The sequence below is a fragment of the Sceloporus occidentalis genome, unplaced genomic scaffold (assembly GCF_023333645.1).
Source record: "Sceloporus occidentalis isolate IW3139 unplaced genomic scaffold, rSceOcc1.0.p SCAF_28, whole genome shotgun sequence".
NCBI classification, from domain to species: domain Eukaryota; kingdom Metazoa; phylum Chordata; class Lepidosauria; order Squamata; family Phrynosomatidae; genus Sceloporus; species Sceloporus occidentalis.
Genome location: NW_028317008.1, coordinates 4,494,744 through 4,507,644, shown reverse-complemented (window position 1 = coordinate 4,507,644; position 12,901 = coordinate 4,494,744). Strand labels below are relative to the sequence as shown.

Sequence of the window (12,901 nt, the reverse complement as noted above, 5' to 3'; positions counted from 1 at the left end):
GTTGGTTTTTGTATTATCTTATGCACATGAAAAAAAAAGAGATAATTGTGATCCGTTAATTATAAAATCCTCACATAAAAAAAATGCAAATCAGGGAAAGTACAATAATGAAAAAAGGAAACGATGCTTGAAAGAAAGCAATGCAAATGGGAAGAACTGTCAAAAAGGATTTTCTGCCTATTGGTTTTGGATAATCACTTAATAGTAACATACAGTATACTAATATATATATATATACACACACACATATATACACAAAGTCTAGCTTTGACATTCCTGGGGATTATTAGAGAAATATTCCCACTGAGACATGAAGGGATTCCCACCTCTCTTCTGAGCAAAATGATCCTGTGCTTTAAAGGGACACACCTGGATCAAAGCAAAATAATTGGGATGCCTTGGAAAGGAAATTTGATGGATATGCCTTTTTTTTAACCTTATTACATAATATTAGCGGGATATTATGATCAGTGCAATTTCTGGCACATTTTTGTTTAGTTCTTCTAGGGTTTTCTGGCGGGATAAGTAGTCTTAGGACAGTACGGTGCATGTATTTTAGGGGTAGTTTTTTTAAGTTACACAAGCCAATTAAAAAGCAAAAATAAAAGTTGCCTTTTTTTCCCCTCTTTCCTTCAAATGTTTTCATATTAAACGATGGATGAGATGGATCAATGCAGTATCTGAAGAATATTAAACAAAGAGAGGAATTGAACAAACACAAAGTTATTTTTTTTTTAGATGTGGCCAAAACTTTTGGATACATAGGATTTTACCCCCCAAAAAATGTTGCTGCGCTTGGTTTATCTTCCTTAGATGAAGCTCTTGTTTTGCCTCCACTGGCACTGTTAGCACAATCATGAAATTTAAAATCATTATGCTATCCTACAAAACTCTCCATTGTACTGCTCCCCCATACATTTAACAAAATACCCCCCTACTCAAACCCACTTCTTCAAAGAAGAATAGAATCCATCTTATCTTATAGAATTCCCAATGTCATCTAAGGGGGTATCTCTCCCTCCTTCTCTATATCTTGTATCTTCTACACCTCACCCCTTCTAGATTGCGAGCTTGCGAGTGAGGGCCCTCCTAATGGATCGGTTCCTCTTACTCTGTCAGTTCTAGTTTTGTCATACCCCTTGAATGTATGTACTGTAAGAAGGGGTGCTATATAAATAAAAAAGATAAGAAAAAGTACACAAACGTGAAATACAACCTAAAAACCAGCAACTGTGTATCAATATGTAGAGCATAAGTTAATATACCCAATATAACAGAATTTTTAATTGCCAGCTGGCCCAGAAAAGAGACCCTCTTGGAGACCAAATGGAAACCAATGGTGGTCCAAAGATTCTATCATCTGATTATTTTCTATTTACTTCAAAGCATACAACCGGTCTAAGAGGATAAGAACTGTTAGTCAATGTTATGTTACATACTACTTGTTATGTACAGCGCTACGGAATTTGATGGCGCTATATAAAACAATAAATAATAATAATATTTAGCAGTATTGAGGACACAAAACCGTAAAAAAAACTAATTTGCAAGAGTACAATACCAGGAAGTCTATAATAATAATAGTTATTATACTTATAACTGTATAAATGATTGATCAATAATTTAGGGAAAGCAAAAATGATAAACGTAAATGAGCGGGTTGGGCTGCCACAGCATATTGCATGGAAGCCGACAAATTCACTATATATATATAACACGTAGTTAAATCAGCAAGATGACATTCAACGCGCTGGGGTTTATTCACTATAGTTGGTAAGACAGTTCAACTCCTTGCCGTACATTAAGGACCAACCCTACTGAGCTTCTGCGGCAGGAAGCGCTTGCCTGGCCCTGTATAATGTATAGTTAAATCAGTGAGATTTCTCCAGATCAGCTTCACCCATCTGCATTACGTAGGGCCAGTTTAGGCATTACTGCCGGAGAAACTGGTCAGTGTTAGTGTGAGGGTGTAACAACCAAAACTCTCCTGCCAACTCTCTCTTAAGTGAGTAGACCCCGTTATCATGAGTTACAACCGGTAGATGAATCTTGAGCTCTTTTAACCGCATGGCTATATAATTACAAGTATACAATCCATTCAAACTGAGCAATGAGTTAATAACAGCTAGCCACAAGTGGCTATTCAATGAGCATAAACTATACATCATTACTCAAGTACAATATTCCACCTGATCCACCATTTATGTCCCCTGAGATGCTGATGGTTTATGTCCTGACCTGAGGTGTACCCATCTTACATGACGTTGGTCACAGTATAAGGCCAAATGCTGCATACCTCACTGCTTGCACCTGACAGGCCACCCCCACTCAGGTGATCCCCGTCCCTCTGCTGGATTCCTCCCCACTACCTCCCATACCTGGCAGGCTTTGCTTGCAGCCCCTACCTCTGCTGGGCGCGCTATATTTGAGAAATCCTCAGTCTTATCTCTGACAGACAGAGGTGGCTCCGCACCTGTCAAGCCACTCTGCTTATTCTCCTCCTCAGGCGGCTCCACATCTCACAGCGTCTGACAAACACCTACGTCGCTTCCGCTCTGACGTAACGATTGTCTTCGTCAATGAGTTGTAAACCATAGAGTCGGGCACAAAACAAACCCGGGGAAGAATCATTCTCTAGCGCCTTGGCGTACATTTCTATATGATCCGCGATTCGCGAATAGATTAGAAGTTTATGAGAGGTTTTGCAACTACATTAAAATGGCTAGTGTAGTAAAGACAAGTGAGAGAGTGTTATATCTGTCTCTATTGTTTAGTACCAGGCTAATATAATAAAGTCCTCCTGGAAACCCGGAAGACAAAAGAAAATCTTTGTCACGTTCGATGGACATTACTTTTGTAATTGTAGCACAAACTAAACCCCGCTTTGTAAAACATGCACAGATTGTACAAGTCGAATTCTCAAAAAAACACAATTACAATTATTGCTAGAAACACACTGCATGTGATTTTCGTATAAATATTTATTAAGCACATATCTCTCCCGTTTTTTTTGGTTTGTTTTGCCACATTTAAAGATGGTGAATTTTTGGTTGGCGCACACGGTGCGTAACCACTAAGCGCTTGCCTTGAACAGAGCCCTATACACAAGATGCTCAATATCGATTTATGGTTAATTTGCGTGTCTGACACGGATGTCGTTGTGCTGAAGCGTCGCCCTAACGGCCTCTTAAACACCTGACAAATATTCGTCAATACGGACCTTTGAGTGCCATTTTGCGTTACTTCAGCATTGGGTGCTTATTTGTGGCGTTAACCCTAGTGCTTAGAACTCGTTAATCTCTCAGGTCCTCGTGTCACGTGACAGGTTCTGGTAGAGCGTGACGTCGGCCGGTTGGGATGGCGGCAGATTTGACTCCAAGATTCCGAAGGATTCGTAGTATGGGCGAGTTGAGACCCCGCAGGAGAGGTAGGCGCGCCGGCAGTTGTGTGAATATATGTATATCACACAATGTATATCTCAACCAGACGACATAAAGAATTAAATACACCATGGAGATATTAATGCTTAAAAACACCTGTTGTCAGTGACTGGATCTATGGTTTAGTACTATGCGTACCACTGACTGTCTACATATCTACAATTGCTCGTATAACTGAATGCCCTGCTTTATCTTTAATATAAATCTATTTTTGTTACTAAGTTGTGATTCATTATTCAGTAGTCACTTGGAACAACTTGAATAGGTCAGAGTATGTTTTCAGATTGGTGTTCCCTGTGCGCCATTAATTAAAAGTTAGCATATACTCCTTGTGTCCATCAAATACGTAAAATGAATATCAAAATCTCCCTCTAGGTGTTTGAGTCATTTAGTGTGTTAGCAAGGTGTATTCAAGATGTTACAGCGATATTAGAATAGCCCCCTGTTAGAAGATTGTCATCAGGACTTTGTAGAGTCTTTCTAGATTTCTAGATTCTGATATTTTTTTTATCCATTTTATATATCAGCTCACTCATAATAATGAAATGCCTTAATGTTAGGTGATCTTACCATGTTTGCGTCTTTCTCTAAGGTTATGCAGGACCGTTCCAGGCCACCCAGCTCTGGAACAGTATCATCCACGCGCTGAAAACAGAAGTGGAGGTGAAGAACCGGAGACAGCATCTGAGGACTTATTCCAGCTGTTTCACGGGGTCCGACGCCGTGGACGTTGTATTGTGTCACCTTATGCAAAATATGTATTTAAGCAGCCATGATATTTCCCGGAATAAAGGCGTCCAGCTCTGCCAAGCACTCATGGATCACAAAGTATTTGAACCTGTTGCTTCCAAGCTCTTTAAGATGGATACTGATTTTGTCTTTGAGGACAGCAATGGCAATTTTTACAGATTTATAGAATCTAAAAAGAGCACCAACCTCTCATCTGAAGGAAAAAGCATTGGAAAAGTTAGGAGACTCTCCAGGTTGGTTTTATGGTGTTTATTTTATATATAAGCCCCTCTCTTGTAATAGTATGTAATGCTAAATGCCTTGAGATGTATTCAGTGGCCAGAGCTTCATCCTATTAGAATATCTTCCCTTTTAAAGTTTGCTATTGTATTATTTTGTAGAATTTGGTAATTTTTTTTAAACGTATTGTTCTGTATTTTCCATGCACAGATCTGGACATGCCTCAACAATATGTAATCCATCAGCTCTGGACACTGCAAATGAGAAGTTAACCCAGCTGCTTCACTGTATATGCGATCATCCCAACGTACATCTAAATCCTGCCCTCAATAACTTGACCACCACAGTTTCACAGAAAGGTAAACGAGATCTAATGCCTGCAGAAGACTGTAAACATTTTGGAATTGACTAATAAGTTATGCATTTTCTAGATAGTGAAACAAAAAAACCAACCCATAAACCTTGGTTCTCTACTCAGAGCTGTGGGCTCTCTCACCCATCTGGGATGCCAGGATACCTTGCCAAGCTTAGGAGGTTCAAAGGACCCATTGAGATTGTTTTCAATCATAGACATCGTTCTGAGACTACCCATTACCCTGTACTAGAGCTTCTTCAGCAAAAGAAGTGCAAAAAAATAAGGAATATAAATTTGAATAATTTACTAAAATGGTGAGACATAAGACACATGCTAGGACATTTAAAGGGTGACCCTCATCATTTTTAGTACTTGTATTACATTAGAGACAACAAAACAAAATATTGCTGTTGTTTGTTTTAATAGTTACCGTATATTCCGGCGTATAAGACGACTGGGCGTATAAGACGACCCCCAACTTTTCCAGTTCAAATATAGAGTTTGGACTATACCCGCCGTATAAGACTACCCCTATACCCAGCGTACAACAACCAGCCAATCACGGCAAGCGATGTACCTTACCGGTGATTGGCTGGTTGTTATACATACATACACTGCCCTTACGCGCACACACACACACACACACACACACGCCTGTCAATACACATTTATACACTGCCCTCACCACACACCCCTGCCTTTATACACACACACACACACACACACACGTATGTATATATATATATATATATACACACACATACATGTATATACCGTATATATATATACACGTATGTATGTATGTATGTGTATGTATATATATATATGTGTATATATATATATATATATATATATATATACACACACCAGCTTACAAACACACTGACCATCTCACACCAACATACATACACTGCACTCACACCCCTTCTCCCCATCTCTTACCTTTCTCATCTTCTATCTTCTTTCTTCCATCCAGTCGTGGGAGCGCGAGGTCTGTCATATCAGACCTCTGTTTACTGCTTCCTCATCACTACGTGCCGGCAATTGATGCGGGACATGACGTCATCACCGCGCTCGGCATCAATAGCCGGCGCGTAGGGAGCAGGGAAGCCGAGGTCTGAAGTGCCAGACCTCGAGCTCCCTAATGTCGGGCTAGTTAGAGGGAGGTCGTGATCTCCCCAACCAGCCCTGCTCATCGGGCGCCCGCCGATCAGGGCTAGTGGGGGAGATCACGATCTTGCACTTACCTCGGTGCTGCCCTGAAGACCGGCCCAGGGGAGGCGGCTTCTCCACTCGCCCCTCCCCTAGAGATTCGTGGCTTTGTGGGACTCTCCGGCTGGGTAAGTATTCGGTACTCGGTTAGTACCCGGCGTATAAGACGACCCCCGACTTTTAAGAAGATTTTCTCGGGTTAAAAAGTCATCTTATACGCCGGAATATACGGTAAATGTCTTACATAATATTTTTAGACTGCAGCATATTAGTGATTGGTATGCGTTCAAGCTCTGTTGTCTTAGCCCAATCTAATAGACAAACAGACTGACTCTTTATCTTACTGCCTTGTGGTAAGCAACATATTTGTCTTAAAGCTTAAAACTGACTCATGTAAGGTATGAGTATTGCCATAAAGAATCAGCTCAGTGTCGTGTTTGAGAAGGGAAAGTTATCCAAGATATCACATGACTAAGTTTATTGGTGCAAAATAAAATTAAACCATGTTTTTTAAATGCTTACGTATATTCCTGTATACAGCTCTGTAATGCTTAAAGAAAAATATTTACGTGGGTCCACACTTTTAAGGCCAGTTGGGCAAGACCTCTCATCGCTTTACTATTACATGACTTCTTTAGCATTCTTACTTGATGTCTATCTTTTCCCCAGTGAAGTCCAGAGGAAAAAAGTATGTAATGCTGAATAAACTAAGATTGAAAATCTGTTAATGGGAATACTAAAAAAAACCTATTTGGTTAAAGAAATCCTTTCTCCAACAGGCTTTCATTAGTTGGTGTCCGCATCTGGGTCATTAGGACCGAGTCATCCTATTTAGCATAAGGCAGTGTGATGAGAAGCTAGGGTGTTTGTCTCATAGATTCGGCCACGATAACACAGCTAGAACACATACAAATGGCTAATATGCAGGTGTGTTATGTGAAAACGAGAACTATGAAAAACAACGCAATCCTTCTAAAAGGTTCTTTTTAATGTGATATTAGATAAAATATGAGTTCCCCTTTAAATATGTTTCTGCTGTTGCAATATAATTTAGCAATGAGCAAGATGGACACATGTAGACTCCTATTGTGAAAAAATAAAGGTTTTAGTGATAAATATATTTTAAAATGAAAATATACAAAATGATTATATGGTATATTTGCTTGTAGATACTGAAAACATATGGAAACAGCAGGTTATGGTACGGCTTCTTCAGTTAATCCACATTCCTGTACTTGAAGACATTTTGGAACCTCCGATTAGAACTGAGCACAAAACACACTTTAGTGATCTTATTGTTTCCAACACATTTGTAGACAGAGAGGTCCTGCAAACCATAAACTTGCCCAAGTAAGTATCAGTATATCTGTGAAATCTTATTATTATTGTGTTGGGTAATCTTCATTTTCTGGGATATTCAGTTCTGCTCAATCAGGATTGTTATTGATATTGTTACTTTCCCAGCTGCTTCGAATCAAACCAAAAGTTATTATACATTTTATATCACTGCAGGATCCTTCGCATTATAATCCCATATCAGCCAAAAAAGGCAATATTAGGTGAACAATTACCTTAGTTGTGTTTTTGATTTTTCCATCATGTTTGAAAACAAAGTTAAGCACTTTGTGTTTGTTGTAGTGACATGACTCCTACAGGTGATGCATGACTTAAATAGAAACCTCAAGCGATATATTGCATCCCTTATTTAATTGAATGACACTCCACCCCAAGCTGCACAGTGTTAAGTGACCCTCCACCTTAAAAACATAGACATCACTGGTATAAAACATACCTAGAGAAGGTCCCTTGCCTCATTTGCTTTGTCTGGAGAGTAAGATGATTCTGGTTTCTAATTAAAATGAATAGTGATGTCATAGTTTGCTATATATATTAGTTTGCAGTATATTTTACTGCATCGAACATTACAATCCTAGAGCAGTTTCATTGTCACGCGGTGCGGCATAATAGACGTTTCCAACCTGGTTATAAAGTTGGATTTGTTTTGTTTCTTTGTTATTTCTCTCTTAGGTTGGATAGGTGGCTGGCTGCGGCTGTCGAATGCTTGGAGTATTTCCCCGATCAGCAGATAGTAATGCTAAGTCAGCAGCTGCCGCAGAGCAATTTTGCAAACGAAGGCCTGGACCTGTATAAGAAAATGTTGTTTGATGTTATTGCAAAGTATTACACTCAGGAGAGAGATCTGTTTTTGGACAGTTGGCTTCTCAAGCTACTTGGGGGAATTGTTGAACTCCTGGGTAAGAGAATCTTGTCATACCTGTCTGTGGGGTATGTAGCTTTGGGAATATGACCGCATGTTATGCCTGCTTAAAGGTGCTGTTCCACCTACTGCTTAATTTAACACCTTTGTAACTAAATGCAGCATTAGAAACAATTGGCGGAACCAAATTCTTCCCAGAAATAATTCTTTAATCAAATAGAATTTTACCCAACTCATCCATACTTGCCAAATCACATCCAAGCAGTCACTGCCAAGGATTATCTGCTTAATATAATTGGGCTCTGGTGGCAAAATGGAACTGCGCCTTTAACATGCAATTTTTAATACCATTTTTTTGTTCTAAGCTGCCTTCATAACAAGGTTACTGATCTGATGCAATGTATTTCTACAGAGCGTGGAAAGGAGACCCCCGCTTTAGAAGCCGTGCAGCTGTACCTGAGGTTACTCGTTCCAAAAGCAAGAGAGGAGTTCCGCAGATTAGTGCTATTCATGGCAACAGCCTCTGACGCTAGTAGCTGCAAACTGCAAAAACAAGTAACAAAAAAATTGTATTTTTTTTTCTCATACTGTCAGATAATGGTCATTCAAGTGATAATGTTTGCATTCCTATTAAAGCTTAATTTTCAGCTCTTTAAAAAATATAAAAAGGGGTAGTGAAACTGGCGGTGGGCATTACTTGAGCGACAAAAGGTACCGAACAGGAAAAATGGTTTTGTAGCAAAACAAATAATGCTGCTCTTTTAAAGTAGAACTTTAAATATGTGAATTTGAATTTTAGAGTCATGAAAGAGCAAAACATGGTTTAATGCAGAGGACAGAAATAGCTTAAAAGGGTCTCCAGCGGTGTATGCAGTGATGTAGGTTAGCATTGACTAAAACCTGGTTTTCTCCAATAAATACCTGCAGGCTGCCATTGTTGATGGGATATTTTGGATGACTTTCCTTGCTCAAACACACTGAGCTGATTGAAATGGTAAGGAAGTCATCCTTGTAAAATGAAATCCTTTTCTCCGTAGACTTTCATTGGGCAGAGTTGTGTGATTAAGACGGAGCCATTCTATTGTTTATCAAACGGTAGTATAAGGAGCCAAGTTGTTTTGAAGACTGGGCTCAGATAACACACCTAGAGTACATACAGATGACTAAAATACAGATGTCTGTCAAAAACAATGCGTTTGAAGTAGTCTGTACCACAGGGATAGAGAAGATCCAAATAGATCCCTTTGGTTTTCTGGTTGGCAGCTATTGCTCGGGGAAACCCCTTATCCAGGACAATTTAATTGCATTATGTACTGTAAAGCCCTGGCAGATGACTGTACATACAATTTCTGTACTTTTAATAAGGATGTCTCTTTTCTCCACCAGTTTGATAACAAGGCAGTGGTGACCAGGACTTTAACCAAAATACTTTTCCAAAGCCCAGTAATTTCAAAAGTCCACAGTGAGGAATTTACTGTGTTTCTGCTGGAAAACTGCAGCGAGCTCTTTAAGGTGAATGGAAATATTGCAACGTTTTTATTGGGCCATAATCAGCATTTTCTAGATCATTTGAAGTCCTCTGGTTTGCATTTATTTTTCCCGAGCTAAACCATTTATTTTCAGTAACTAAATTCTATACTTCTGTGCTGGCACAAGTGTACAATGAAGGCTATATTTTGCTTAATTATTGCTTTACCTTAACTCTATTGTTCACTATTAAACCAGTGTCCTTTTGTAAATCCCTAAATGTTTTCCTATTTATCAATGCAGACACCCGTTGCTTTATTGGATCTTATAAGTACAAAACTGAGGAGTGTGCAGAATGGTGAAGACCCTGATACTCACTCAGGTACGTGAACCACGGTACAGCAACTCTTTATGTATTTATTGATTATTTTGTACCTCAACTTGTCAAACGTTTAATTGTGCCTTTATGGGGGAGAAGGGAGAAAAATACAGTGTTTCCTTGATTATCAGACGACCCCTCAACATTTTAATATTAATTTAGGAAAATAAGAGAGCCTGAATATAAGACTACCCAACAGGAAAAAAGTTTTACTAGTAAATATTAATGTAAACTGTTTTTCATATTTAATAAAAACTATGAGAAAAAAATAGTTTTTTTATTTGCCAATGTGACCCCCAGTTATGCACATCTGCCCCCCAGATATGCCTTATACCTCTTTATATGCCACTCTGCCCCAAATATGCCTTATACCCCCCTATAAGGCATATAAGGCCACTCTGCCTCCCTGATATGGCTTTAACCCCTATATGCCTTTTAATCCTCTATATGCCACTCTGTCTACAGGAATGCGTTATATCGCCCCCCCCCCCCAACTTACCAATGCTTCCCCAGACTCGTTGTGACGCACGTAGAGAAAATATCTAATGAACTACTTCATGACAGACTCTGGGAAGTTTTCTGATCACTTTTGGGTGACGTTGACACTTGCTTACATCACATGACCTGCTCGTGTCAGGTGTTATCCTGTATGTAGTAGAATAACAGTATGGAATCTTACTCCTTCCTTTAAGTATGCCTTCATATGCAACTAAGATGAATGTTTTTTTTTCTTTTGTTTACCTGTTAAAGGCTTCACGTTTTGCCAGTATTTGACACTTGAGGAGTTTGAAAAACAACGTTATTACTTCACAACAAGCGAACTGCAGCTTTTAGTTGAGACTATCAGCCGGGATAACACAATCGCAGAGAAGAGGAGGAAGAAAATGATGAAAGATTTCCAGAAGCATCACCCTTCAGCTATTAGGAAACATCCCCTGGACTGATTCACCTTTGAACATTTTTTCCATTTGCACTATGCAAGACACTAGCTGTGTTTTCAAGGCTTAACCTGCCACGTTGTTCATGGGACAATGTTACTTCCACCCGAGGTAAAAATGTAGGAAACGTGTAGCTGTGAGAACGTCTTTTACTTGTAACCTAGGATAGTATTTTGGGTGTTAGTGTGAATTACTACTGATTTTAGGTGACTTTGGTTTTAGCTGCTACAGCCTTAGGAGAAGGGATTGTTAGGAATTCAAGATTTTGATTTCTAAAGATTAATTTATTTTAGGTGTGTTTGGTTTGTAAATATTTACATTAATTAGGGATTGTGCAATTGCCAGCATTGTAAAAATACATATGCAGAGGTGTATATAATTCATCTATAGGTGGTGCTAGCCAAATTGATAAAGGTAGAGTTGAAACAATTCTACATGTGAGATTTTACCCATTCATCTCTAGTGTAGCCACGTACAAATTACAAATACGGCTGGTGGATGGTCTAAACATGCAGTCGCTGGCCACTTTATGTTGTACACCTGTTCAATTGCTTGTTAACAAATAGCTAATCAGCCAATCACATGGCAGCAACTTAATGCATTTAGGCATGTAGACGTGGTCAAGACAACTTGATGAAGTTCAAACCGAGTGTCAGAATGGGGGAAGAAAGGGGATTTAAGTGACTTTGTAAGTAGCATGGTTGTTGGTGCCAGACGGGCTGGTCTGAGTATTTCAGAAACTGCGGATCTACTGGGATTTTCACGCACAACCATCTCTAGGGTTTACAGAGAATGGTCCGAAAAAGAGAAAATATCCAGTGAGTGGCAGTTGTGTGGCCGAAAATGCCTTGTTGCTGTCAGAAGAGAATGGGCAGACTGGTTTGAGATGACAGAAAGGCAAGGTATGCAGAATACCATCTCTGATCGCGCAACACGTCGAACCTTGAAGCAGATGGACTACAGCAGCAGAAGACCACACCGGGCACCGCTCCTGTCAGCTAAGAACAGGAAACTGAGGCTACAATTCACACAGGCTCACCAAAATTGGACAATGGAAGGCTGGAAGAACGTTGCCTGGTCTGATGAGTCTCGAGTCCAGCGTCAGACTTTAACATAAACGTGAAAGTCACCCTGCCATGTATCAACTGGTGGTGGTGGTGTTATGGTGTGGGGCACATTTTCTTGGCACACTTTTGGCCCCTTATTACCAATTGAATGTTTTCAGCACCTTGTAGAAAGTATGCCACGAAGAATGAAGGCAAAAGGGGGTCCGACCCAGTACTAGGAAGGTGTACCTGATAAAGTGGCCAGTGAGTGTATATCTGCAATCCTGTGATTGGTGCCACAAGATGCAATGCACAATCCATGAGAGAGAGGAGGGATGAAGAGTGTGAATGCAAACTTGGTGGTAGGAGGAGACAACTTTTATACTGTATGTGGTATTTTTGATAGAAATTGCATTAGCACAATGTATGTCTATAAATTGTCATAACCTCCATTTTTTTTAACTATTCCTATTAGAACTCTCTGTACTACTGGGGTTGCTGAAAATGCAAATAGAATCTGGCTATTCTGCATCTGGTTAATTTATTGTTAATTTAGAAACCCCCACTTGGGCTCTGCTGATCTTGAAAAGATGTGCAAACATTCTTCAATATTTTTCTTATCAAAGTAACATTGTATTGATTCATTTATAAAATATTTGATCATATGTCTAGAACTAAAATGGTTTGTACTTAAAGTGCACTTTAAATAAAGTCTTGTGCTTTTGTGTTGAGGTGAGCCTGGTATCTTGAAGCGATGTATTCAACTAGTCATGGCCGTAGATTCGAATGTATCTGGAGCCCGAAAATGAAATGTCAGTGCTCATCACCACACTCCAAATATGAAAAAAAATACAGGACACAAAGCAAAGGGTTTAAC

General features: G+C 39.4%; 1 protein-coding gene across 1 annotated transcript; it reads left to right on the top strand.

Annotated features, from left to right (window-relative positions):
* Positions 1-3,357: 3,357 nt before the first annotated feature.
* On the top strand, positions 3,358-10,984 carry DEPDC4 (DEP domain containing 4). The gene is made up of 9 exons (XM_089486011.1): positions 3,358-3,427; positions 4,033-4,423; positions 4,620-4,768; positions 7,146-7,326; positions 8,005-8,231; positions 8,607-8,749; positions 9,581-9,706; positions 9,965-10,043; positions 10,791-10,984. The coding sequence occupies exons 1-9, from the start codon at positions 3,358-3,360 to the stop codon at positions 10,982-10,984; spliced, it is 1,560 nt and encodes a 519-aa protein (XP_089342137.1).
* Positions 10,985-12,901: the final 1,917 nt, after the last annotated feature.